Source organism: Lipotes vexillifer, unplaced genomic scaffold (genome assembly GCF_000442215.2).
Source record: "Lipotes vexillifer unplaced genomic scaffold, Lipotes_vexillifer_v1.1 scaffold2108, whole genome shotgun sequence".
NCBI classification, from domain to species: Eukaryota; Metazoa; Chordata; class Mammalia; order Artiodactyla; family Lipotidae; genus Lipotes; species Lipotes vexillifer.
Window position 1 is genome coordinate 21,036 of NW_006778569.1, and position 26,361 is coordinate 47,396.

Genomic DNA, 26,361 nt, shown 5'->3' on the forward strand with positions numbered 1-26,361 from the left:
TCCCTCCAGTCGGTCTGTGGTGCCGTTCCTCCCACCCCAAGGCCGGAGACATTCCCCTCACTGCCTCCTGGTGTCCCAGGGTCTCCTTTGCCGTTAACTCTGCTCCGCCCTGGTGCGTAGTGAGAGGCCCGGGCCGGCTTGCCTTCTGAGGCTGTCTCCGCCCACTGGAGCCATCGTGCCGCTTGGGCAGGCCCACCCCGGGCCCTGGCTCAGGGCTCAGGAACCGTCACCACTTGTGCCAGCGGCGGGCTTGGCCTGCTCTGTGTTACTCAGCTCCGCGGCTGGCGGTGCCTTTGCCTCCCCACTCGGTGGGCCTCCCTGGCTGTCGTTTTGGTTAGAATGAAAGGAACCTGGAAGGGCACAGGCCTCTGAGCTTCTGCCCTTAAACTGGTGACCTGTGCCCCGACCACGCGCTCCTTCCTTGCTGAGCGTGGTGGTAATGGCAAAGGGTGGACCCTGGGGACATCTCCTCGAGGGGCCTTTCCGACGCGCGGTGTTTCCTCGCCTGCCTGGGGGGTGGCACTGGAGCGTGTGTTCCTGCGGCGCGAACGCAGCGGGAGGGGGTCCAGGGGAGGAAGGGCGCCCCTGGGCTGGCGGCCACTTGAGGAGGGCCAAGGGGCCTCTTGCTAGCGCGTGCCTCCGTTCCTTGTGGCTCCTCCATGTCTCCCCCGCCCTGGCCCTTACTCCCCGCTGCTGTTCGGGGCTGGGACTTGCCTCAGCCTTCGCCGCTCCCAGTCCTGAGCCGCCTCGCTGCCCCATCACCGGTCTCACTGCTTCCTGGCCTCACCCCCACCTTCTCACTCCCCACGGGGTGGGGGGTGGCAGCTGGACAGTGTGGTCGCAGGGGTTGCAGCATTGCTTAGTCAGTCCTGGGCCGCCAGCTCTGTGCTTCACCGACTTTGCTGTTTGCCCGCCTGGCTCCGGCTCCAGTGGACGCCCCGCCTTCCTGCTAGCCGCGGTTAGCAGTCTCCACCGCGCTTTGCCGGGGTGGGGACCCCAGGGACCTGGGGATACCCTGCGTCCAGCCCTGAGCAGCTGGGGCTACAGAGAGGAGGCCACATCCTCTGTTCCTTGGAGCAGGGCCCCGGCCCCCCAAAGCCACTGCCTGCTTCCCTGTACGGAGGGGGCTGCTGGAGATCCTCCTGGGTCCCTTCAGGCTGCACCACGAGTGCCTGTGGGCCTCAGCCCGGCCTTGCTGCCCAGCCGGGGGGAGGCCGGATGCACTGGCACTGCTGAGCTTCCTCGAGCAGCATGTGGTGAGCGAGTCTCTGTCACTGGGAAACCTTCCCAGAGGCCCAGGGCTGCACTTCTGACCTGCTCTGTCCGCACTTCACTGAATCCACTTTCCCTCCAGCAGATGGAGTCAGGGGCCGGTCAGCCCCTGCCCTGTCCCAGGACCACTGCTGTCCACCAGCCTCCGTGACCTGGAAGGATGTGCATCCTTTTCCAGTGTATGGTCAACACCCACAACCTCTGGTGCTGGCCGTCAGGACTGTGTGGGGTGTCCTGGGGTGTGCGTCCTGAGCTGGCACCCCCAAGGGTAAGGGGGTGTGAACCAAGGCATGGGAGTGACAGGGACAGAGCACTGCCTGGACTGACTGCCTGCTTAGTGAGCAGAGACTCAGGAGCCGCTGGCTGGCCCCGCCTGCCCCGTTGCTGGGGGCTGCTGGGGGCTCCGCAGGGGACCACCTGCGGGATGCGGTGACAGGGTGGGGCTGGATCTAACCCTAAGCCCTTCCTGGTGGCTGTGTGACCCTGGGCACCAGCTCCTGCCCCACCCCCAATTCCCTCCCCGTCGGGGTGGGCACATCGCGGCTGTGTCACCAGAGCCTCTATGGGGCTGGGCAGTGGGCGCAAGCCGTTGTCCCCGTTGGCCACGCGGAGCCCCGGGGTCTCCCACCCACGTCCTGCCCCAGGAAGGAAAACTGAGAATGATTGAGCGGTTTAAAAATAGAGGAGAACTTGGAATTAATGAGACGCTTGAAAACAGATTAGGCCCAATGACTGTCATCAGATGGTGGCGCTCCCGCGGGGTGAGAGAGAAACCAAGCTGAGTACCGGCTTGGGGTCAGAGGGCAGGGCTGGGTCTGGGGCTCCTCGGAGGGCTGCTGCCCTCCTCCTAGACGGGCCTCCCCCGTGTCTGGAGTCTTTCTAACTGACTCACGGCTGGGTGTTAAGCTGCTGTGTTCTGGGCCGGGAGGACGGCTTGGCCGGGGCAGCGGCCACTGTTTGGGGCGGGGGAGGCAGGTGCAGGGGCGCTGAGCCCGGAACCCAGGACAGCTCCTGGCCCGGCTCCCAGCGTACCCGCCCCACCTCGTGATCCCACCCAGTGCCGGCCTTCAAGTCCTCTGGTCCTGGAGAAGATAAACTTGATTCCTGAGACGCAGAGTGCCGGCTGGGTGCAGGGCGGCTCCTTCAGCGAGCACCTGCCCTGGCAGTGACTTCACTGAGACCTGAACAGAGGGGCCCAGGTGCCAGAAGGAGCAGAGGGGGCAAGAGGAGGTAGGGGTGGGGAACCCCAGAGAGCTTTGGAGGGCAGCAGGGCAGGTGATGTTTTTCTGGGAGGAAAGCCCAGCATCCGAGGCGGTAGCGTGTAAGCACAGTGAGAACACAGTCTGGTATTTTACAGTTGTTTTAAACAGCTTTATGGAAATATAATTGTCGTACGATAAACTGCAGCGTATGAGAGTTCCAGTTCCTCCACAGCCTTGCTAGCCCTCAGCATGGTCTGGCTTCTTACCTTTAGCTATTCCAGTGGTGTGAGTAGTGTCTCATTGCAGTTTTCATGTGCATTTCCTTAAGGACTCGTGACATTGAGCACCTTTTCATGTGTTCACCTGCCATCGGCCTATACTCTTTGGTGAAGTGTCTATTCAGATCTTTTGCTGTTTCTTTTCATTGTGTTGTGTCCTTATTGAGTTTTGAGAGTTCTTTATTTATACTGTATACAAGTCCTTTATCAGATATATAATTTACTGATCGTTTCTCCCAGGCTATGGCTTGTCTTTTCATTCTAAGAGTATCTTTTGAAGAGGAAAATTTCTTAATTTTGAGGAAGTCCAGTGTATCCATTTTTCTTTCATGGATTGTGATTTTGAAGTCATATCTAAGCGTTATTTTCATAACCTAAAGTCACAAAGATTTTTCTTCTGTTTCTTCTAAAAGTTTTATACTTTTAGGTCTATGATCCATTATGAGTTAATTTTGTATATGGTGTGAGGTATGGATCAAAGTTTTATTTTGTTTTTGCATAAGGATAGCCAATTATTCCAGTATCATTTGATGACGACTACCCTTTCTCCACTGAACTGCCTTTGCACCTTTGTCAAAAATCAGTTGACCATATATTTCTGGATTTTCTAGTCTGTCCCATTGATGTGTTTGTCTGTATTGACACCAACATCACACTGTCCTGGTTATGGTAGCTTTATAATGAGCCTTAAAGTCAGGTAGTATAAATCTACAACTTAGTTCCTTTTTTCAAAGTTGTTTTGGCTCTTCTGGGTCCTTTGTATTTCACATGAATTTTAGAACCAGGCTGTCAATTTCTACCAAAAAAAAAAAAAAAAAAAAAAAAAAAAAAAACCCCGCTGCTAGGACTTTGCTTGGAATTGTGTTTTATCTATAGATCAACTAGGGAAAAATGAGCACTTTAGTAATCTGAATCTTCAAATTCATGAACACAGTATATTTCTCCATTTACTTAGGTCTTTAATTTCTCTCAGCAAAGTTTTATAGTTTGTGTTGTTGAGGTCTTGCACATCTTTTGCCAGATTTATCCCTAAGTATTTTGTATTGGAATTGTGTTTATCTATAGATCAACTAGGGAAAAATGAGCACTTTAGTAATCTGAATCTTCAAATTCATGAACACAGTATATTTCTCCATTTACTTAGGTCTTTAATTTCTCTCAGCAAAGTTTTATAGTTTGTGTTGTTGAGGTCTTGCACATCTTTTGCCAGATTTATCCCTAAGTATTTTGTATTTTTGATGCTATTGTAAATGGTATTGCTTTATAATTTCAGTTTCCAGTTGTTCATTGCTTATATGGAGATACTTGATTCTTGTATATTGATCTTATCTCCTGCAACCTTGCTAAACTCACTTTATTAGATACGGTAGTTTTTATGAAGATTTCATCAGATTTTCTACACAGATGTTGTCATCTGTGAATAAAGCCAGTTTTATGTCTCCTTTCTAATTAGATGTCTTTTACTTCTTTTTCTTGCATTTTTGCACTGGGGAGGACCTCCAAGGACAACGTTGAACAGAAGAGTTGACACAGGACATTTTTGCCCTGTTCCTGTTCTCAGAGGGGAAGCATTCAGTATCTACCATTAAGTGTGATGTTGGCTGTAAGATGTTTATAGATGCCCTTGTTTGGGTTCAGGAAGTTCTATTCCTGGTTTGCTGGACTTTTCTCAAGTACTTTTTCTGCATCTTTTGGGATTGTCCTATAGTTTTAATTTTTTAGTCTGTTAATGTGATAAATTACATTGATTGATATTTAGATGTTAAGCCATTGCATTCCTGGGATGAACCTTACTTGGTCACTAGGTATTATCCTTTTATGTATTGTTGGCTTCAGTTTGCTAAAATTTTGTCAAGGATTTTGCATCTGATTGTGAGGAATGTTGGGCAGTACTTTTCTTTTTTTGTAATGTCCTTTTAAGGTTTGGGTCTCAGAGTAATGCTGAGATCCTCAAATGAGTTGGGGAACATTCCCGCTTATTCAATTTTCCAGAAGATTTTTTGTATAAGTGGTATTATTTCTGACTTAAACATTAGGTAGAATTCATCGGTGAAGCCATCTGGGCCTGGAGTTTTCTTTATGGAAGGGTTTTTAACTACAATTTCAATTTCTTTACTAGATATAGGTGGTGGGTGGCAGCAGCTGCTTTGGGGCCCTGCCCAGCTCTGCTATACCCCCCACCCCCTTGAGCCCTGGCAACACTGTAGCCTCATGAGTGAACAAAGCTGGAAGAGGCAGATGTGCCAGGGACTGGTGGACACGTAGGATCTGCCAGGGCAGCTGTAGGATCCATGGAGGGGTCGCCATAGCAACACAGGAGGCCACCTGCTGGGGCTGCCACCCTCCCTCACATGGCACCATTGCACCAGGCCCTCCCCAGCCCTGGAGGAGGAGCTGCCCCTTGTTTCACAGACCCACCTCTGGGGCAGTGTGGCCGGCGGATGAGATGGACCTGGGAGCCGCTGGCTCTCCCTGCCTCTGGACTCCAGGGGGACCAGCCTGGGTGGCCTTCCTCCTCTGAGCACAGCCTGTGGCCTGTGACGGGGGAGGTGGCTCTGACGGAGCCCAGGTCCACCCTGCTGGCTGAGGCCACGCCATCAGTCAGTTGCCAGGCCAGGATGGCTCGGTTAAGACAGCAGGCATCAAGCAGCATGCCTGCTGTCTGTCCTCCCTGTCTGGGGAAGCCGCAGGTTCCCAGAACTTCCGCAGCCCCTCAGGGCTCTGCAGAGTGTCCCTGGTGATGAGGGGTTGGCTGCAGCTCCCAGGGAGCGTTCCTTCTGGATCACCACAGTGATGACCAGAGACTCCAGGTGGTCACAGTGGGACGTGTGCCCATAGACCAGCCTGGGGCAGACCTCGGGCACTCCTGGACTGGGCCCTGCTTGATGCCCAGCTCCTGCATGACCTTCTGGGGCTGGCCTCTTGGACCATGGTGGTGGTGGGAGCCTGTGGCCCTGAGGCCACTCCCCCACCCCCAGCCTCACAGCTGGCACCCCCGGCCCTTTGCAGAGGCTGTGATTAGCCCCGTGTTACAGACCCAGGGCCACACAGCACGAGGCAGACTCGCGCACCCACCGTCTCACCCCCACTGTGAGTCCTTCTCCAGAGGACCGTGTGTGGTGGTTACTCTTTTCCCATTTTACAGACAAGTAAACTGAGGTTCTGGGAGGTTACATTCTCTTGCCTAGACAGCAGGGGAGTGATGCCCGAAGGCCCTCAGCCTGAACTGTCTGACCTCTCCTAACTTCCCAGCCCCACCCTGGGAGCCCTCCCCATGGCAGGGCCTCCCCTCCCTGCCACCAGCCCAGGGCCCATTGAGGGCAGGTGCACCCAGCTAGGGCCTCATGTGTCCCCACCCCCAACCCCGTAGCAGGTGCTCACCTGACTTCACGGACAGGGGCCTGACCTCCTCAGAGCCAGGCCCTCTTCCAGGCTCCCGGTTGGTTTTCCTGGGCCCTGGCCCTGGGGCCAGGATGGGGGCCCGGGAGGCAGAAGCCCTTGCCCCTGGGGAGGGAGGCCGGCACTTCTCAGATGCTGTGATCAGCAGCTCTGTGGGGAAGTGGGCCCTGAGGCCAGAATCTGCGAGAAATGCCCCACCCGGGTACAGGCAGGGCTACGGGGCGTGTGTGCAGTGGACAAGCAGTGCGCCAGGAAGGTGGTGTGAAGGCGGGGAGGCGGGGAGCCGTGAGGGTTCCGGTTCTGCAGGGGTCGCAGGCAGCAGAACCAGGTCGGAACTTACAGGTGGCAGGCGCCGGGTGGGGCTGCCCAAGGCTGGGGAGGCGGAGTCCTCGGACACTATGGGCCCCGCGTGCGGCCCCCGGCTGGGGTCTTCATGGACTTATAGACGGTAGAGTCACGCCTCTTGCCAGGCCGTGCTTCCTCCCCCAGGAAGCCCTCCCTGCTGCCTGGTGACTGTCGCCATCTGGCATAGGCACTGGTGGGATTCTGATGACACGATACTTGCTTCTGTCTCCCCAGATGGGAGCCCTGATGGGCCTGGGCAGGGCAGGAGCCTGTGGGCTCAGACAGAGGTGGGCAGGAGACAGTCTGGAGAACACAAAGGATGCTTGTTCCCTCCAACTGGCTCATCTCACAGGACATCAGTGGTTGTGCTGCTTAACTAGAGGAAACGGGAAATGAGCTAGTTTTCAGTGTCTTGTTTACATTTAGTATTTGGAACCAAACTGCAGTCTTTGCTGTCCTTCAGTGATCTCCCTGGGGGCCCTCAGAGGTCCTGCTGACCTCGTGGAATGGGAACAGCAGCCGTGAGGGCCCTAGGGAGGGGAGGCAGGGGGGTGGGCTGCACCCCGAGCGCCACGGCATCCCACAGTGTGGATCTGTGTGTGACGGTGCCTTGTTAAAACCCTGTGTTGTTGTTTTGGGTGTGGACTCAACTGCTCTATTTCCTTAATCTCCAGTCTTGTGGGAATCCAGTGGGAAAGTACTGCAGCTTCCGGAGCATTTGTCTTAGGCCAGGCACGTCCGCTTTCAACGCACTGTCCCTAGTCCTTGCCGTGTGGGTGCAATTATTCCCATTTTATAGAAGAAAATGATGAGGCCCGAAACCATCCCTCGAGGGACAGCGTGTGAATGAGACCCCGGTGTGCATGAGTGCGGCACGCAGAGACCGCTGCTGTTCCTGTGGTCACGGGAGCCTGAGCGTGTGTGCTCTCATGTCACACTCGTCCCCACACCCACACGTGCCCCGACGGCTGTGCAGGCCTCCACCCTTAGGGGCCTGCCCACTCTCTCTCTGTGTGCATGTCGCTGTTCTGGCCCCCACCCCGTGGCCACAGGGACTGACCAGTGAGGGCCAGGCTCCTTCCCTGGGCCTCCCAGGGGGCTGGTGGGGGACCCCAGTGGTGCAGGCCCCCGGCTGCCCTGCCCTCCCCAGGACAGACGGCGCTGGCCTGCGGGGAGGAGATGGCTGAGGGCACAGCTGTGCTCGGTAAGTGGATGGTCCAGCCTGACAAGCTACATTTCCCGTTTCCCATAACGACGTTCTCTCTTTAGCATGTAACACACCTGGGATTTCATTTAAAGTCCTTTTTGGGACTTCCCTGGTGGTCCAGTGGTTAAGACTCCGCACTTCCATGGCAGGGGGTGCAGGTTCGATCCCTGGTTAGGGAACTAAGATCCCGCAAGCCACACAGAGTGGGCACCCCCCGCCAGAAAAAACCTTTGCACTTTTAAAACATGACAGGATTCATTTTTAAAGGAATGCACAGATAATATGCAAATAAATCATGTCTTCTAAAAATATGAGCTCTAGCACAACGTGTTCTAGAAATGGGTTTGAAAACCACCGTAGAACCAGGTCTGGTCACAGGTAGGTGGGACTGGAATATGTGAACTCGAGGTTGCAGCTGGTCCTCAAATGAGATGAAAGTCAGGGCTTATCTGGGCAGGATACGTATTGGGTCGCTCTTAGGGGTGGTGAGCCCTCGGGGTTGTCCTCGTGAGCCCCGTGGTCTCTGCTCGGAACTTTGGGGAGGATGCAGCTGTGATCTTCTGGGAGGCTGTCATCACGGGTCTGAGCGGCCCCCACCTCCCCTGCCAGTTCGGGGCCCACCGGCTGAGGGGACACCCGGGTGGGGAAGGGCCGTCTCACTCCCAGAGAGTCCTGAAGGTGCCTCGTCTGTGAATTACGTCGGTGTGCCCGCTTCTTTGGACATCTCCGTCACTCGGGCCCCCTCGCTGTGGCCTCACACTGCCCCACCAGCGCTCGGGCACCGAGGCGTCCGCGATGGGCCCGCCCTTCAGACGTGGTCACCCTTGTTCTCACTGCACCCACCCGCGATTATTTTACTGCCCGTTCTGGGCCTGAGCAGCAGGGTCTGGGCCACGTCACCCCCTGGGTCGCCTGGCAGGTGAGAGATGGATTCGGGACTGGACCACAGCCTCCCCTCTGTACTGGTGTCCTGTGGTCCCATACAGAGCACTACAGACTGGGCGGCTTCAACAGCAGAGATGTATCGTCCCACAGTCCTGGAGCCCGGAAGTCAAGCTGGGGGCTGGGCTGCAGCCCTGCTGGAAACTCTAGGGGATGGTCCTTCGTCACCTCTTCCGGCTCCTGGCGGCTCCGGCTGTTCCTGGGCTCGTGGCTGCGTCACCCCAGTCTCTTCGTCATCCTCACGTAGCAGTCTCCCTGATTCTGTCCTCTCCCCTTTCCCTTGCCAGGACGTTTGTCATTGGGTTTAGGGCCACCCAGATAATTCAGGATGATCTCATGTCAAGATCCTTAATTTACTTACATCTGCAAAGGCCTTTTTTCCAAATAAGGTCACGGTCACAGGTCCTGGGGATTTGATGTGGACATATCTTTTGGGGGGGGGGGCCCTCGCGAGGAGTCGTTCCGTCAGACACATTTTCTGGATGCAGCAGGAGAGGAAGAGGACGCAGAGACAGAAACCTCCAAAGCTGTGAGGTTTCAGGAGGCCCTGCAGGTTGATTTTTTCCTAAATCCGTTTAGCACTCCATCACAGGAGAAAGCCTTTATTCCCACAGACAGCCCGCACCTAGTTTTCCTCTGTGTCTAATGAACTTGTGCCGTGTGTTCAGTGGATACAGATTGGGAGGCTCGCAGGGTGGGGCGTGGGATGTCTTTGATGCTGGGCGCAGAGCAGTGAACAGAGAGACAGAAGTCGCTGCGTGGCCGGCCCCGCGTTCTCCAGAGTGAGGCCGCTAGTCGGCACACGCGTGCTCCGTCAGGGAGACAAGCGCCCCAGGAGCAATAACGCAGGATGGGGGAAGGAAGTGGAGGTTCTGTTGGTGGCCAAGGAAAGCGTCCTGTTAGAGGGTGCTGGAATGGATACCAAAAGAATGGGGGCGTCTGGGGGTGTCCAGACAAATGCATTCTGGGCCTAGCGATGTCCATGCAACGCCCTGTGGCTGTAGCGTGCTTGTCTTGTCTATGACAGCAAGGGGCACGGCTGGGAGGCGCCTACAAGCAGAGAGTGGGAGAGGAGGTTGACAGAGAGAGGTCCAGAGCACGCCGGGCCCCTCGAGCCGCAGGAAGGCTTTCTGGCTTTTACTCCAAGTAACCTGGTAAGCAGGGAGTGAGACGTGTCTGCAGAGGAAGGATGTGGTCTGAATTTTGGTTGAGAAGGTTTTCTATCCGGGGCCTGTGGGGTCTTGGTAGGAGCTGCAGCTCCTGTGGCAGCCCCTGACAGGGTCAGGGGAGTTGTGCCTGGCGGGTCCTGGGTGCTGGGCTCCCCGCCAGGGGCCGCCCCCTGTGCACACCGCACCAGGAGGGGCTCTGTAGCAGCCCTGGGGCCTGGCCTCTGAACAGCTCCCCTCTCTGGCATTCAGTCCAGGTCTGTGGTCAGAAGCAAAGCCCCAGCCAGCCTGGGCCTCCCCTACCCTCAGGCCCTGCTCAGAGGTGAGGAAGCCCGCACCCCCAGAGTCCCCAGGCTGCCTGGACCCCCAGCAGCCCTCATCAGCCTCCTGCCTTGGTGGGGGTGGGGACAGGCCCCGGCAGATGGTGGCGCCGTGTGGAGACCGGGCGTCTCCCTGTAGATGTGAGCGCCCCTCTGTGTTTAGCTTGCGTGGTGGCCACTAGAGTCCTGTGCCTGCCATTGGTCAGCAGTGGGGGTGGCTCTGGGACCAGCCCCTGTGCGCAGCGCCACCCTGCAGTGCGCTGAGAGGGTGTCTGTCACTGGGCAGTGTACGTGGCTGCCCCTGCCATGGGTGACCCATCACTTGTCCACTTGCACAGGCTCTTCTGGAGCGTCAAGCTGAGCGACAGTGTCAGCCTCAGGTGCTGGGTGGCGGCCACGCTTCCTCTTGCTGCCCCACAGGACCTGGGCTCTGGTGTGGCCACCTGCACAGACTCAGGTGAGCCCTGGGGATGCCCTGAGCCTCCCAAGACAGGAGCTGTTACTGGACGTACCCGCCAGGTCAGTCTTCTCTGCACCAAAGCGGTTTCATTTTGCTTTCAGTCCTGACTCAGGGTGCCAGCCTCCACCTGGTCACTCAGTTACAACATCTGCCCAGTTGTATTAGTCAGCCATGCTGCGTAACAAATTACCACACACTTAATGGCTTCTGACAGCAGCCGTTCATCATCTCACAGTGTCGGTGGGTCAGGTGTCTGGTGTGGCAAGATGGGTTCTCAGCTCAGAGTCTCACCAGCCAGGCGTCGGCCAGGCTGCATTCCCATCTAGAGCTGTCGGTGTTTCTCTTGGCCGTCCCTTGGTGAGAAGAGACTGAAACAGCCCCTTTGGGTTGTCAGCAGGGTGGTTCCTTTTGAGGCCATGTGGGAGGATCTGTCCAGGCCTCTGCCCTTTCACTTCTGATGGATGCTGGCAATCCTTGGGGCCCCTTGGCTTGTAGATGCTAAGCTCTGTTCTCTGCCTTTTCTTTACATGTCATTCTCCCTCTGTGTGCACCTGTGTCCAAATTTCTCATTTTTTGAAGGACGCCAGTCATATTGGATTAGGACCCACCCTAATGACCTCATCTTAACTAATTACATCTGCAGTGACTCTATATCCCGATAAAGCCACGTTCTGAGGTACTGGGGGTTAGCACTTCAACATATGAATTTGGGGAGACACAATTCGACCCGTATCAGCACACACATACCTCCCTGCTAAATCCTCACCATACTAGGATGAATGGATGGATGGATCGATCGATGCATGGACAGATGGATACATGGATGATTGGGTAGATGGTTGGATGGATGGATGGGTCGATGGGGATGGACAGATGGATACATGGATGATCGGATAGATGGTTGGATGGATGGATGGATGGATGGATGAGTGGTTGGGTAGATAGATGGACAGATGGATACATGGATGATTGGATAGATGGAAGGATGGATGGGTTGATGGATGGATGGGTGGGTGGTTGGGTAGATAGATGGACAAATGGATGGATAGATGGATGGATGGATGGATGGGTCGATGGATGGATGGGTGGGTGGTTGGGTATATAGATGGACAAATGGATGGATAGATGGATGGATGGATTTTGTAAGGAGGAGGTAGCAGGGCCCAAGCTGGCTCATTAGAATTGGTATGTGGTTGCACAGATGTCCAGACTTTCCACTTCCCCACATCCAAGCATAAACCTTGCTTCTGGATTCCATCAGTCCCTGTTGCTCCTCCTTGTTTTTCTCTTACTGAGGCCTTTACAAAAGGTTTCAAAGGCTCACAGATTCATCCATGTGATGTCATAGCCAGAAACACCTTGTGACGTTATTAGTTTTCCCAAGTTGTATTATCTCTTATTTCACAGACCCCTAGAACTTCAAAATGACAAAGTCCTTTTCCTGTCAAAAGGCCATTTTTTCTACGCTGACCATGGAATCAGATACCTCTCCATGTGTGCCTTTCGAGGGTGCCCTTTGGAAAGTTGGCCACTATGCCGTGCCCTGACATGGACCGTGGCCAAAGACACAGGCTGGACAAAACCTTTGGTATTAATGTAACTTTAGAATTGCATTGTCTTTTGCTACTAGAAAATTGACACTTCCTAGTAATTCAAACCTAAGTGGAGTTGTTACGGGGAATATGTGCTGCCTTCAATAAAAGAGAGTGGCAGGAAACAGAATCCAGTTGCATCGGTCACAGAAAGGTGCTGGATTTTTCGACATCCAGGTGACCATGCAGATTTGAAGTTGAGTGCCTGGGTAGATACGGCTGGTGACAGGAGCTCAGACTGCTTGGTGAGGCAGAGGAAGCCCTTGGCAGGTGGATGCCCCTCACGCCTTCACCCTAGCCTCTCTCGCCCACTTTCCATCTGCGTCTCAACTTCCGGCCATGTCTCACCCTCACTGTTCCTGCCCTCACCATAGACCTGGACCACTGGGCGCCAGCCGGCCTCTCAGCTCTGTCTTGTTAAAGCGTGTGGCTCCTCCACTAGACTGGGCTCTTGGGGGCCACACACAGGGTCTGATTCATCCTTGGGCCCCTCTTCCATTTTCCCAGCCTGCTGCGTAGCAGCTGCCCATAGAGGACCAGCGCCCTTCCAAAAGGGTGGCCCTGGGCAGTGTTCCTGGGGCCCCCGGTGCCCAAACAACGCCCATCTATGTGGCCCCTAGGACTGGGCTGACCCGGCCGGGCCCCAAGCTCAGGCCCCAGGTGACATCCCAGGCCCCACCTCCAGTGTTCTGTTCTTTTGTTCCCAGTGGCCCTTCCAAGCCCAGCTGGGTTGCCTGTGGGCAGCACCTTGTTGGTTCTTCTGCCTAGGACCAGGCTCTTTATGGAGCCTCTGGCTCTCTTTCCATCCACACCCACCCCCAACACACACACAGTCACACACACACACACACACACACATACACACACACACACGCCCCACTCTGCAGAGCAGCAGGAGAGGGCTTGAGGGCTTGGGGTTGAGACCATGGTTGCGATCTGACCCACCCACCGCCTGTGGGCCAGCCTTGGTCTCAGTCTGCTGGGAGGGTTCATTGCTCTTTTAAGGCACAACATGAACCGCAGGCTTCACAGCTCTCAACGCTCAGCTGACAGTCAGGGCCCTTCCCCTGGTTTCTCCCAGGCGAGCTGCCTGCCAGCCGCAGCACCTTGTCCAGAAAGTCTTCCCCGCTTCCAGGGCTTTATCTGAGGGGCAGGGGCTGCGGGGCTGAGCCCCAGAGCATGCCTTCCCTCCCCTAAGAAACAAACTCTGTGCCTCAGGAGGGCTGCAGTGGCTCCTGCTGTAGGCGCTGCCTCTCCTCAGCCTAACAGTTATTCTTCTGGTCATAGAAGTAATACTCAATCTTAGAAGATGCTCAGAAAATAATCCATAGTCCTACTGTGCAAATAAATGTAATGTTAATGCTTTGCCTTGACTGTATTTCCCCAAATCTCATTTATGTACATATGATAGCTCTAATTTTTAAAATGCTACCTTTTTATTTAATATTTTAGAATTTCCAGCATCATTAACTGTCCTTCATGGAAACTGTATGACTGAGCTAATTTACTGGATCAACCCACTATTGACGGGCATTTAGCTTGAGCTCTCTCTTGAATACGAGTTGCTGGATGATTACAAGGAAAACATCCTTTTATTCTTTTTAAAGTGTACAATTCAGTGGTTTTCAGCATATTCACAGAGTTGTGCAACTGCCACCAGTATCTAATCTCAACATTTTCATCACCCCATAAAGAAACCCCAAACATTCTCCCCTCCCTTCTGCCACTGGCAACCATTAATCTACTTTCTGTCTCTTGGGTTTGCCTAGACTTTTCAAAGAAATGGAATCTTACAATAAGTGACCTTTGTAACTGGCTTCTGTCACATAGCCTAATGTTTTCGAGGTTCATCCATGCTGTAGCACCTATCAATGCTTTCTGTGGCCAAAAATTAATCCCATTGTGTGGCTAGACCACACTTTGTTTATCCGCTTATCAGCTGACTGACATTTGGGTTGCTTCCATTGTTTGGCTAGTATGTATGAACATTCACGTACAAACTTTTGTGTGAATCTGTGTTTCAGTTCTCTTGGGTAGATACCTTGAAGTGGAATTGCTGGGTCATACGGCACGAGGAACTGCTTTCCAGAGTTCTGGTAGCATTTCAGATTCTCACCAGGGATGTACAAGGTTCCAATTTCTCCATATCTTCACCCACACTTGTTATTTTCTGTTTCCTTTTAAAACTCTCATAGTTATCGTAATGGATATAAAATAGCACATTATCATTTTAATTTGCATTTCCTAAGTGACTAATGATGGCATCTTTTCATGTGTTTACTGGCCATTTGTATATCTCCTTTGGAAAAATGTCTTTTCAAATCCGTTGTCCATTCTTTAGTTGAGTTATTTATTTTTTTATTGTTGAGTTGCAAGAGTTTTCTGTATTCCAGATACTATATATACCCTTGACAGATACATGATTTGCAAAAATTTTCTCACATTCTGTGGGGTTTTTCACTTTCTTGAAGGTATCTTTTGAAGCACAGAAGTTTTTAATTTTAATTTTTGTGTGAATATGTGTTTCAGTTCTCTTGGGTAGATACCTCAGAGTGGAGTTGCTGTGTCATACTGTCTGAGGAACTGCTGAATAAGATATTTGGTTTTGGTTGCTGTGTTTTTGGTTTCACACCTAAGAAACTGTTGCCTAATCCAAGACCACAGAGATTCCTGTTCTTTTCTAAGAATTTTTAAGAATTCTTTTAAAGAATTTAAAATTCTAAGTTTAAGAATTTTAGAATAGATACAGGCCTTTGATCTATTTGAGTCAATTTTTGTATATGGTATAAGGTAAGGTCTAACTTCATTATTTTGTGTGTGGAAATGCAGTTCTCCCAGAAAAAAAATTTTTTTATTGAAGTATAATTGATTTACAATATTGTATTAGTTTCAGGCTGTACGACACAGAAATTCAATATTTTTATAGATTATACTCCATTTAAAGTTATTCTAAAATACTGGCAGTATTCGCTGTGCTGTTACAATATGTCCTTGTAGCTTATTTATTTTATACTTAATAGTTTGTACCTCTTAATCCCCTACCCCTATCATGCCCCTCCCTCCTTCCCTCTCCCCAGTGGTGACCACTAGTGTGTTCTCTATATCCGTGAGTCTCCTTCTGTTTTGTTATATTCTTTTGTTTGTTTTATTTTTTAGATTTCTACATGTAAGTGATAACATATAGTATTTGTCTTTCTCTGACTATTTTCACTTAGCATAATACCGTCCACGTCCATCCATGTTGTTGGAAATGACAAATTTTCATTCTTTTTTATGGCTAAGTAATATTCCATTGTATGTATATACCACATCTTCTTTATCCATTCATCTGTTGATTGACATTTAGGTTGCGTCCATGTCTTGGCTATTGTGAATAATGTTGCTATGGACATTGGGGTGCATGTATCTTTTCTGTTTTCATTTTCTTTAGATATATACCCAGGAGTGGAATTGCTGGATCATATGGTAGTTCTATTCTTAGTTTTTTGAGGGACCTTCCATACTGTTTTCCAAAGTGGCTGCACCAATTTACATTCTCACCAACAGTGTAGGAGGGTTCCCTTTTGTCGACATCCTCAGCAACACTTGTTATTTTTGGTCTTTTTGATGATAGTCATTTGATGGGTGGGAGGTGATATCTCGTGGTTTCGATTTGCATTTCTCTGATGATTAGCGAAGTTGAGCATCTTTTCATGTGCTTTTCATCTGTATGTATTCTTTGGAAAAATGTCTATTCAGGTCTTCTGCCCAGTTTTTAATCTGGCTTATTTTTTTATTTTTTTATTGAGTTGTATGAGCTGTTTATATATTTTGGATATTAACCCCTTATTAGTCATATCTTTTTCAAATATTTTCTCCCATTCAGTAGGTTATCTTTTCATTTGGTCGATGGTTTCCTTTGCTGTTGCAAGAGCTTTTAAGTTTAATTAGGTCCCATTTGTTTATTTTTGCTTTTGTTTCCTTTGCCTTGGGAGACAGATCCAAAAAAAAATATTGCTATGGCTTATGTCAGAAAGTGTTCTGCCGGTGTCTTCTTCTAGGAGTTTTATAGTTTCCAGTCTTCCATTTAGGTCTTTAATTCATTTTGAGTTTATTTTTATATGTGGTGTGAAAAAACGTTCTAATTCCATCCCTTTACATGCAGCTTCCAGTTTTCCCAGCAGCACTTATTGGAGAGATGGTTTTTCTCTATCTCAGCACCATCTTTTGCAAAGACCCTTCTTTCCTCATTGGATGATCTTGGCACCCCTTTGGAAAATCAGTTGCCCACAAATGTGTGGGTTTATTTCTGGACTCGCGATTCTCTTCCATCGTCATGTGTCCTATGCCAGCGCCTCAGTCTTATTTACTGGCGTTTCATACTAAAGTCCACGTCATGAGTGTGAGTCCTCCAACTTGTTTCTTTTTCAAGATTGTTTTGGCTGTTCTGAGTCCTTGCATTTCCATATGAATTTTAGGATCAGCTTGTCAACTTCTGCATGGAAAAAGAAAAGGCGGCTGATATTTTGATACAGATTGCATTGAACTTATTGACCAGTTTGGGGAGTATTGCCATCTTAACGATATTAAGTCCTCAACCATGAACATAGGGTGTCTTTCCATTTATTTAGGTCTAATTTATTTCAGTGACGTTTTGTAGTTTTCCGTGTGTAAGTCTTGCACTTTTTTTGTTAAGTTTATTCCAAATATTTAAATCTTTTTGATGCTATTGCAGATAGGGTTGTTTCTTAATTTCATTTTCAGCTTGCTTATTGCTACTATATCTTAATATAATTGGGTCTTTAACAGTAACTGCTTTATTGATATATAGTATATATATCATTCAGTTCACCCTTTAAAAGTGTATAATTTAATGGTTTTTAGCATGTATTCACTCTTAACCCGTTGTATTGATGCCAAATCCATCAGCTGTCTTCGCTACTTAGACTTTTCAGTTCCCTTTCCTCTGCTCTCCCCTGTCCTAAATCTTTTTTTTCCCTACTTTTTAATTTTGGTAAAATACATATAAATTTTACTATTTTAACCATATTTAAGTGTACAATTCAGTGGCATTGTACACATTCACAATGTGGTATAACTGCCACCACTCTTTATTTCCAGAGCTTTTCATCATCCCAAACTGAAACTCTGTCCCCATTAAAGCCCCCTTCCCCAGCAGCCGGCACCCACCATGTGCTTTCTGTCTCTGTGAATGTGACTCCTCCAGGGACCTCCCGTAAGTGGAGTCACACGGTGTTTGTCCTTTTGTGACCGGCTTCTGTCACTGGGCATAATGCCCTACACGTTCATCCATATGGTAGCTGGTGTCAGAATTTTCTTCCTTTTTAAGGCTGGATAATATTCCATTGTATGGAGGGACCACATTTTGTTTATCCATCATCTGTTGATGGGCACTTGGGTTGTTTCCCCTTTGGGCTCTTGTGAATAATGCTGCTGCGAATATTGTGTATAAATATTTGCTTGGGCTCCTGCTTTCCAGTCTTTTGGGTGAGGCTGTGAACTGAGACTGGGGGTGTTGATGGAAGCTGACACCCCGGACAGTGACGTTGCATCCCCCTTCTTTACTCAGCTCCCAGGACAGGGGCCGCCAAGTCCACACCCCCCAGGCAGAAGAAACTCAGGGGCTTCGTCTCTGGAAACCTGGCAGGTGGTCTGGGAGGGCAGAGCTGTAGATCATCACGAGGGTCCCAGCCTCGCCCTCAGCCTCCCACCACTCCTCCACGTTCTGGTGAAATAGCACTGATAAGGGCACTTCCCTGGTGGCGCAGTGGTTGGGAATCCGCATGCTAATGCAGGGGACACGGGTTCGAGCCCTGGTCCGGGAGGATCCCACGTGGCGCGGAGCAGTTGGGCCCGTGCGCCACGGCTGCTGAGCCTGCACTCTGGGACCCGCAAGCCACAACTGCTGAGCCCGCATGCCACAGCTGCTGGGGCCCGTGCGCCTGGAGCTTGTGCTCCACAACAAGAGAGGCCACCGCGGTGAGGGGCCCGCGTGCAGCAACGAAGACCCAATGCAGCCAAAAATAAATAAATAAAATAAATCATTTTTTTAAAAGAAATATTACGTATAGACCAATGTTAACGTCGCTAGAATGTGCCAGTCAGACATGCACTCGTGCATCTCCGCTTGGCTGCGCAGGGGGAGCCCATGAAGCCAGTCTGGGGCCCTTTCCAGCCCCAGTGCCCCCGGCACTGAATTCTCAGGCACGTTACATCTCCGAGCTTTCTGATGGTTTGATGCCAAGGGACGTGCCCCTAAGTGAGATATCGGGTGGCTGTGCGCATCTCTCTGCCATGTCGGCGAGGGTCGTCCATGTCCACAAGGGGCCAGGGCTGCTCACCCGCTGCGATCAGGCGGGCCACAGCGTGAAAAAGATGACAGTGGATTCTCCTCCTCCGTCACTGGTGGATTTTACTGGAACCTTCCAGAACTGCCCTGAAGATTCTGCCACGTCTGCAGTTGCACAGGGCAGGGTGCCGACCACAGCCCCTGGGCTGAGGAGTGTGCCAGCTTCACTGAGATGGTGCCAGAGCACCTCCCCAAAGTCATCCACCAATTTACACTCCCACCAGTGATGCGAGGGTGCCCGCTATTCCATCCATGCCAGAAGGCCATGCCAGGGCCTCTCTCTGACAGGGGTCTCTGCATTTGAGGCAGGCATGAAAAAACCCAACTCCCCCACAGAAAAGCAAAAACAGAGATAGTGCAGGCCACCAAAGGCAACTTTTAAAAAATTATAATGAGGGACTTCCCTGATGGTCCAGTGGTTAAGACTCCACGCTTCCACTGCAGGGGGCACGGGTTCAATCCCTGGTCGGGGAACTAAGATCCCACATGCCTCGCAGCGTAGCCAAAAAAAAAAAAAAAAAAAAAAAATCAGAAAAAAATATAATTAATGTTTCTAGATAGATAAAATATTTCACATCCATGAAACAACAGAGAGAGCAGGAAATTAAAAACCTGGTAGCAAAAACGTCAAGGGGAAAGTCGGAGAAAGAAAGAGGAAATTTCCCAGAAAGTGGGACAAAATGGCAGAAATAGAAGATGGGAGATAAATGATTTAAGAACAGGACGGTCAGTGGATGTCCTAACAGTGTAGGCTCAACTGCGGCCACTACTTAGGGCCGCAGGGTGACCCCTGAACAGCAGAGCTCACAGCACCTGCAGCAGGACCCCTGGGCCGTGGGAAGGGAAGTGCATGGTGGGGACGAAGGATGGGTCTTAGCAAAACAGCATCATGACCTGGGGGCTTAAAATAACAGAAATCTCTTCTCTCACAGGGGGGAGGCCAGAAATCTGAAATCTGACAGGGCTGCCCCCGTTCCGGAGGCTCTTGGGGAGGGGCCTTCCTGCGTCTTCCAGCTTCTGGTGTGGCTCCGGGCACCCCCAGGCTTGTGGCCACATCACCCTCATCTCTGTATTGTGGCCACTTCGACTCCTCCCCGCCCCCGTGTGTCTGTGTCTCCTCTCCCGTCTCCCACAAAGACATCTGTCCTTAGATTAGAGCCACCAGATAATCCATGATGTCTCCTCTCAAGATCCTTACCTTGATTGCAGCTGCAAAGACTTTTCTTCCAAACAGGTCCTGCTGGCAGGTGGCAGGGTTAGGGTGTGGACACATCTTTTGGGAGCCCATCAGCCCACTGCAGAGGGTGTGAGCAGGGGCGGTGGCCCTCCCACGGCAGGAGCTCAGCACGTGGCGTCAGCCCCAGTGTGCTCCCGCAACGAGGGGGCCTCCGGGCAGAGATTTTGCCTTCCCTCGCCCCTCCACCTGCGCTCCTGTGTTTCCTTCTCTGCACAGCGGCTTCACAGCCGGCTCCTGCCCCTCAGACGAGATGGGGCTGGACACAGGCCCCGTGGCCATCAGAGAGAAGATCCGGTCCCGGTTCCACGGCAGCCACGACCTGATCCACCGCCTGTTTGTCTGCATTTCAGGTGCCACTTCTGGGCCTGGGGCGGGACGTGGGCTTGGGGACACACGGGGGCGGGGGGGCGTGCTTTAGGGGAGCGGCTGGCCCAAGTGCGGGAGGTTCCCCACTGATGCTGGGCTGCTCTGGTGTCGGCCCTGCCTGGGGCCTTCCTCACCGCATCACTTCATCCTTCGCCCGCGAGCCCCGCCATGAGCCCGGCCCGGTAAAGAGGCGGGCATCGTGCTTTGCAGGGCCCTCCCGTGGCGGGTGGAGGACCCCATTCTGGACCCAGTGGCCCCTCGCCGCCCACACAGGGAGACTCTGTTCAATTTGTAGGTCAGAGTTCATTGTGCATCCTGTCCCGATTGATGTTACTTCGTTTCCTCTCTTGGGGTGGCAGACAACAGGACGATGGATGACTGTTTTGTCTCCCTGGGGAGTTCAGTGAGGGGAGTGAGCACAAGCGGTGTCTTCGTAGCAGCGCTTTCCCTAGATTTGTGTGTTCTGAATAGCTGCCGCATTCCCATGGTTTAAAAGTATGACAAGTGTGCAGTGAAGTCCACCCTCCTGGCCTCCTGCCTGCCCTTCCCCTACACCTCCCCGGGGCAGCCGGGTTCAGACAGTGCCCGTCCTGCAGCCCAGCTCCCCTGGCCTGGAGTTTCCGAGGCGCTCCCGGGCCCCCGGGTGGAGGGGCAGCCGCGGGGCAGCCTGTGGACTGGCGGACGCTGCAGAGTCAGGGTCATGATCCCCCGGGGTCACTCCGCACTGCCGAGGGCCCCTCAGGCACAGCCCCCAGCCAGGCCAGGTGGGGGCACGAGGACCTCGAGGTGACTCAGAGCTTCGGTTCAGACATCTGCCAGAATCCACTACACGGGTTTGTTTAGAGGTCTGGGGAACATCATGCCAGCTGGTACTCAACGCGGCCGCTGGCACGCAAGGAAGCCCCCGGAAGCTCCAGCCGCGGTATCAGCGCAGTGATGGGTCCCGGGGCGCCCACGTGCTGCTGGGATGTGCACGGTCACTCCCTGGCTTTGCTGTTAACGGCAGCCCCTCGTGCCCCTGAAGAGCTAGCAGCGCTCTTCACTGAGAAGGGCCGAGTCCACCTAGTTGAGGGACAGAGGAAACCTCTGCAGGTGAGGGTGGGGGTGGGGGAAGGCTTGTCCTGCCAGGGAGCGGGGTTGGGAGGCGGGGGCGCCGAGGAGCCGGCGCTGGGCCCCATGTCTGGGCAGGGTTCGCCCTCGGCCCCCCAGCCACGTGGAACCTCGCTGCATCCCCACAGCCGAGGTGGCCGTGAGGGGAAGGTGCTGCCATGCGGGTGGGCACGGTTGGGGGCTCTGGGGTTGTCCCTCAGTGAGGGGCCAGGATAAAAGCACGAAGGCGAATAACTGACCCCCGGGGGAGGGCTGCTGGGTACTTTGCCCCCCTCCGCCACCTTCCCTTGACTCCTGAGCTTTTGCTTCTGCCAAAGGAGCTGTCACGGGGGCGGGGCAGCCTCTTCTCGCACCCACTCATCCGAGGACATCCTGGTCTCTGACCATGAGCCCTGGCTGGGTTCACCAGCTGCCAGCACCTTACCCCCCCTCCTCGGGCGTCCTCCCCCAGGCGTAGCCGACCAGCTGCAGACCAACTACGCCAGCGACCTCAGAAGCATTCTCAAGACCCTCTTCCAGGTCATGGCCACCAAGCCGGAAACGGACGACAAGGAAAAGCTAAAGAAGGGTGAGTGCCAGCTCGGGACAGGCTCTGAGGCCTAGGCTGACCGTCGTGCCCACCGCCCCCTGGATGTGGGAGGCCTGCGGAAATCTGCACCCCCAGACCTGGCCCGGCACCGCCACCCGGCTTTTGTGGGCAGAGGGGCACAGGCCCCGGGTACCCCGAGAGGTGGGCTTGGGGACGCATGGGGGTCACAGCCCCACGTGCCCACGCCCCAGCCAGGCCACCCCACTTCCGACGGCTGACGGGCCTGGAGACAGGACCCAGAAGCGGTACACTGTCACTTGTACCAAAGTCCGTCTGTCAGAGCAGCCAGAGGCCAGCCCAGAGCCAAGGAGGGGACGTGGGTCCCCTGCTCGGGGGAGTGGCCATCTGTGAGCTGCCTCACATACTCACACACGCGTGCACACACAGGCGCACGCAAAACAGAGTTACTTGGTGAGGGAGCAGGTGTCACGCAGGGAATGCTAAGGCACAGGGAGCTTGGCCCCTCGCTCCCTGGAAGGAGGTGGCAGGGTCCGAGCGTAGGGAAGGGGCCGAGCCCTGCTCGCCCACCCTCTGCTGGGCTGAGGCTCCCATTCTGGGCAAGCGGCCTCTCATCATAGGGGCTTCTGCTCAAGAATGTCTGGACACACGGGGCACCCGGCCCAGCCCTGGAGGGCACGTCCTCGCCCACTGGACCACACTGCCCCCATCTGCCAGGGAATTCTGGGCGGGGCTGCCTTCTTGCTCTGCAAGCAAGGACGGTGGGCCCTGGGGCCAGGGGCCCACAGGCAGAACCAGCTGCACACCTGAGGGCACTCGGACGGAAAGGCCCCCTGCGGGGTCAGCAACCAGCCTGCAGGGACGGTGGGTGAGGGCTGCGGTGATCCACTCTGCGTGTGGGACTGTGGGTTGTTCGGGGGCTACTCCCTGCTGGCGGCACCTCCCAGGGACAGGCGGTGGCCCATTGACCCCAGCGGCCACCCTCTCTCTTCTAGTCACCCAGACCCTGCGGAGCGCGGCCTTGGAGGACTGCGCTCTGTGCCAGGAGACCCTGTCATCCTCCGAACTCGCAGCCAAGAACCGAGATGGAGACTTGGAAGGTGCGTGAGGGCCCGGGAGCCGGGGGCCAATGCACTGCGTGCCGAGCGGAGAGCAGGACCCCTGTCTGGATGTTTCCACCGCTCTGCCCTGGACTGCAGGCTTGGGGCGGGCAGTGCTCCTCCAGCGGGGGCCCCTCCCCAGAGGCCTAGAAGTGCCGCTTCCCAGGGGGTGCAGCCTCTTACTCCAGCTTCTCTCCTGGGCTCCCAGGGTGGGCACAGGTCCTCTGAGCTGCCGCCACCTAACCTCAGGCCCGTAACTGAACATCTCAGCCTGGGGGGTAGGGGGAGGGCGTGAGGAGCAAGGAGATGCCAGGGTCCAGGCCGTTGGCCGCAGCTGGAAGTGGCTGGTTCCAGGCCACAGGCACACTGCCGACCCCCCAGCGTTCACCTGCCCCGCAGGAAAGGCCTCCCATAGCGGCCTGCTCCCCCATTAGCCTGGAGGTCGGCCGGCTGCAGGCCCGGTGGCTTGGCAGTCAGGGAAGGAGCATCCAGGGTGGGCTGGGGGCACTGGCAACACATCTGGGGGAGGGGGCTGCCCAAGGCCTTTGGAAGGGGCCGGAGGCCTGCAGAGGTGCTCAGACGGGCAGCGGCAGACGGGCCTGAGCGAGTGTCGAATGCAACTGGAGCTGAGAAGGAGGCGGCTGGCCCCGGTGTGCCTGGCCGGCGGCGCTGGTCCCCCGCTGGTCCCGGCTCAGGGCCTCCCTCGCACTGCCTGGTGACCCAGGTGTGCAGTGGGGCTGCCTTGGCCGGGATCCCGTGGGGGCGGCCGCACAAGCTTCCCTGCTTCCTAAACGTCCTGAGCCCTGGTATTCTCTACCCTCCTGTGAAAATCGCACACGGTGCCATAACTAGAACGCCCGCCAGAAACTCGGAACCCCCTGCTCGAGGAGCGTGCAGGTGGTGAACTGCGAGGTCTGGAGGGGCCCAGCCCACAGCCAGGGCCATGTCCCCCCGTGGGCCGCCAGTCCAGCCCCCTCCTGGGAGTGGCTCGCAGGGCAGGGCCTGGACCCAGCAAGTCCTCAGGAGCCTCACCATCCTCCTCGGGCGGGGGTCTCGACTTGTGTGTTGGAGCTGGCCTCGTGGCCCGGCGAGGCCCCGGAGCTGCCGGGCGCCGTCCGGGGCGTCACTGGGGCCGGCCAAGGATTTCACACGGGGGCGGGGGAGGTGGCAAGCGTGAGAAGCCACCTCCCTGCAGTTGGGGGTGAGCTGATGGGGTCCAGAGCAGGAGCGGGAGAGCTGGGTGGGAGGGGTTGGGGGGAGGGGCAGGTCCTCAGGTGCAGGTTGGTGAGGAGAGGGGGCGAGAGGGAGGCAAGGAGACCCCAGTCTCTGGGGGGCAGGCGGCCTTGCTGAGTTCCCTTGGGGGTAGTGTGAGAGTGGACGGGAGACCCCTGAGCCCACGCTGTGGCCCCAGGGAGCCGTCCAGGTGTTCACTCTCCCTCTGGGCGGCAGTACTGGGCTTGGGGTTGGTACGCAGTGGGCATCTTATGTCTGGGGTGGGAGGAAAGGCATGTCCCCCCATGCAAGATGGCTTCTCCCAGCGCCGACACACACCCTCCCACCCAAATTCCAGAGCAGATGCCCAGAGGCTTCCCCCAGTGATCGCCTGGAGCAGTGACATGCGACAGGCCCAAAGGCAGCTGCCAGGCTGCACAGGTGTTGGAAGAGGCCAGGGCCAGCCTCGGCGCCTCTCCTCAAGAACTTTAGAACAGCCCTGGAGCTGGGGTGGGCGGGGCTGATTGGCGGAGGGGTCCACAGAGGGGGCTGATTTCTTCATTTCCCAGCCCCCATTTTTGCCCAAGGGCCCTGCCAGGCTGGGTGCCGGCCGGGAGAGGGTTGTCCGGGTGGACGCTCCCTGCCCGTGCCCCGAGTCCTGGGGCGAGGTACAGGCCGCAGCTGGGGTCCGATCGATGAGCACGGCCGACAGAGGCAAAGACTGACCCGTCCATGGGACACTGTCAGTTTCCTGAGACCGCAGCCGGTACCCAGCCTCAGGGAGGACCGGAAGGGGGGAGTGGGGGGCAGGCTGCCCCACCGGAGGCTCCTACACAGCCACCAGCCTCTGACCCCCACCCCAGTCACCGGTCCCCACTGCCGCCACCGCATGGGTCCCTCTGGCTGACGTGTCCCCCCCCCTGTCGTTGTCATAGACCCGCCCGAGGGGGTTCCGGACGAGGCCTGCGGCTTCTGCACCGCGTGCAAAGCCCCCTTCACCGTCATTCGCAGGAAGCACCACTGCCGGAGCTGCGGGAAGGTGGGTGGGGCGGCCGAGGTCGTCCCGCGGCCCCTCGGGCTGTCGCTGCGGGCATCCGAGGGGCCGTCACAGACGTGGCGCCTAGGTCCGGAAGTCTGGACCGATGCCCCGGGGTCCTTGTGCAGACACCCCTGAGCCCTGGGCCCTGCTCTGCCTTGGCACAGGGTGTGGACTCCAGGCACTCCGCCCACTGGGTGCGATGGTGCAGTGCCCAGTCCCGGCCACTTCAGACCTGGGGACGGGGAGGGGATGGAGGGTCTGAGTAGGAGCCTGCGGCAGCCTGGCTATGGGGCCAGGACCCTCTCCGTCGGCGCGGCCTCCCGGCCAAGACCTGCGCCAGGTTTTCCTGAAGGTTCCAGCCCCACGGGGGGCGGGGGGGCCGGGAGACACCCACCCGCGCGCGCCCGGGCTGCTCTGGGTGGGAGGAAGGGCAGGAAGGCCGGCGGCGCCTGGGGCTCCGACCCTGTCCTTGCTGCGCGCCCCTCAGAGGCCAAGGTCAGGAAGGGGTGAGGCGCAGGGGCTGCTGGGAGCCCTGCCCAGCCCACTGGCCCCGCCCCCCGCCCCTCGCCTTCCAGATCTTCTGCTCCCGCTGCTCTTCGCACTCGGCGCCGCTGCCCCGCTACGGGCAGGTGAAGCCCGTCCGCGTGTGCACGCACTGCTACGTGTTCCACGTCACGCCCTTCTACAGCGACAAGGCGGGCGTCTGACACGGTGCCCCGAGCCCGCGAGGGCCCCAGAGGACGCCGGGGAGGAGGTTCCGAGGAGGAGGCCTCCGGCCACGGGAGGGTCTTCACCGCGTTTCATCCAGCTGCCGCCATCACCGCTGCCAGGGCTGCGGGCCGCCCTGACTTCCAGAACGTCCAGGGCCTCCGCCCCTCCCGCCCAGGCCTCCGCACCCGTGGGGACCTCAGGCCAGCCGCAGGGGCCGACAGGAGGTCAGCTTCAGCCAGTGGGGGGACCTGGGGGTGCCAGGCGGCTGCCTGGGCAGGGTGGGCTTTCCTCCCGCCCGTCCACCTGCCCCCCTGCCCTGCTGAGATGCGGCCTTGAGGCTGAACCGTAGCAGAAGGTCCGCACTGGAAGGGGAAAGTGGGGGTGGTGTCTGAGCTCAGGGCAGCCTCGGCCCCTGGGGCTGAGTCTGGGGAGATGGTGGACACCTCTGGGGGGCGGCGGGGGGCGGGCCTGGGGCACCGCAGGGCTTCCCCACATGCTGGCCAAACC

The 26,361-nt window shown here is 55.4% G+C and overlaps 1 protein-coding gene across 1 annotated transcript in view; it reads left to right on the top strand.

Moving 5' to 3' along the window:
- The window catches only part of LOC103085493 (lateral signaling target protein 2 homolog), a gene marked incomplete at its 5' end in the record, with an annotated part of 46,101 nt that extends 20,251 nt beyond the window's left edge, over positions 1–25,850 (top strand). The window contains 5 exons of the mRNA XM_007451697.1: positions 19,986–20,119; positions 21,697–21,813; positions 22,788–22,892; positions 25,040–25,143; positions 25,719–25,850. Of these exons, the coding sequence (XP_007451759.1) occupies positions 19,986–20,119; positions 21,697–21,813; positions 22,788–22,892; positions 25,040–25,143; positions 25,719–25,850 (592 nt within the window). The remainder of the gene's footprint in view (positions 1–19,985; positions 20,120–21,696; positions 21,814–22,787; positions 22,893–25,039; positions 25,144–25,718) is intronic.
- Between the last annotated feature and the right edge of the window lie 511 nt (positions 25,851–26,361).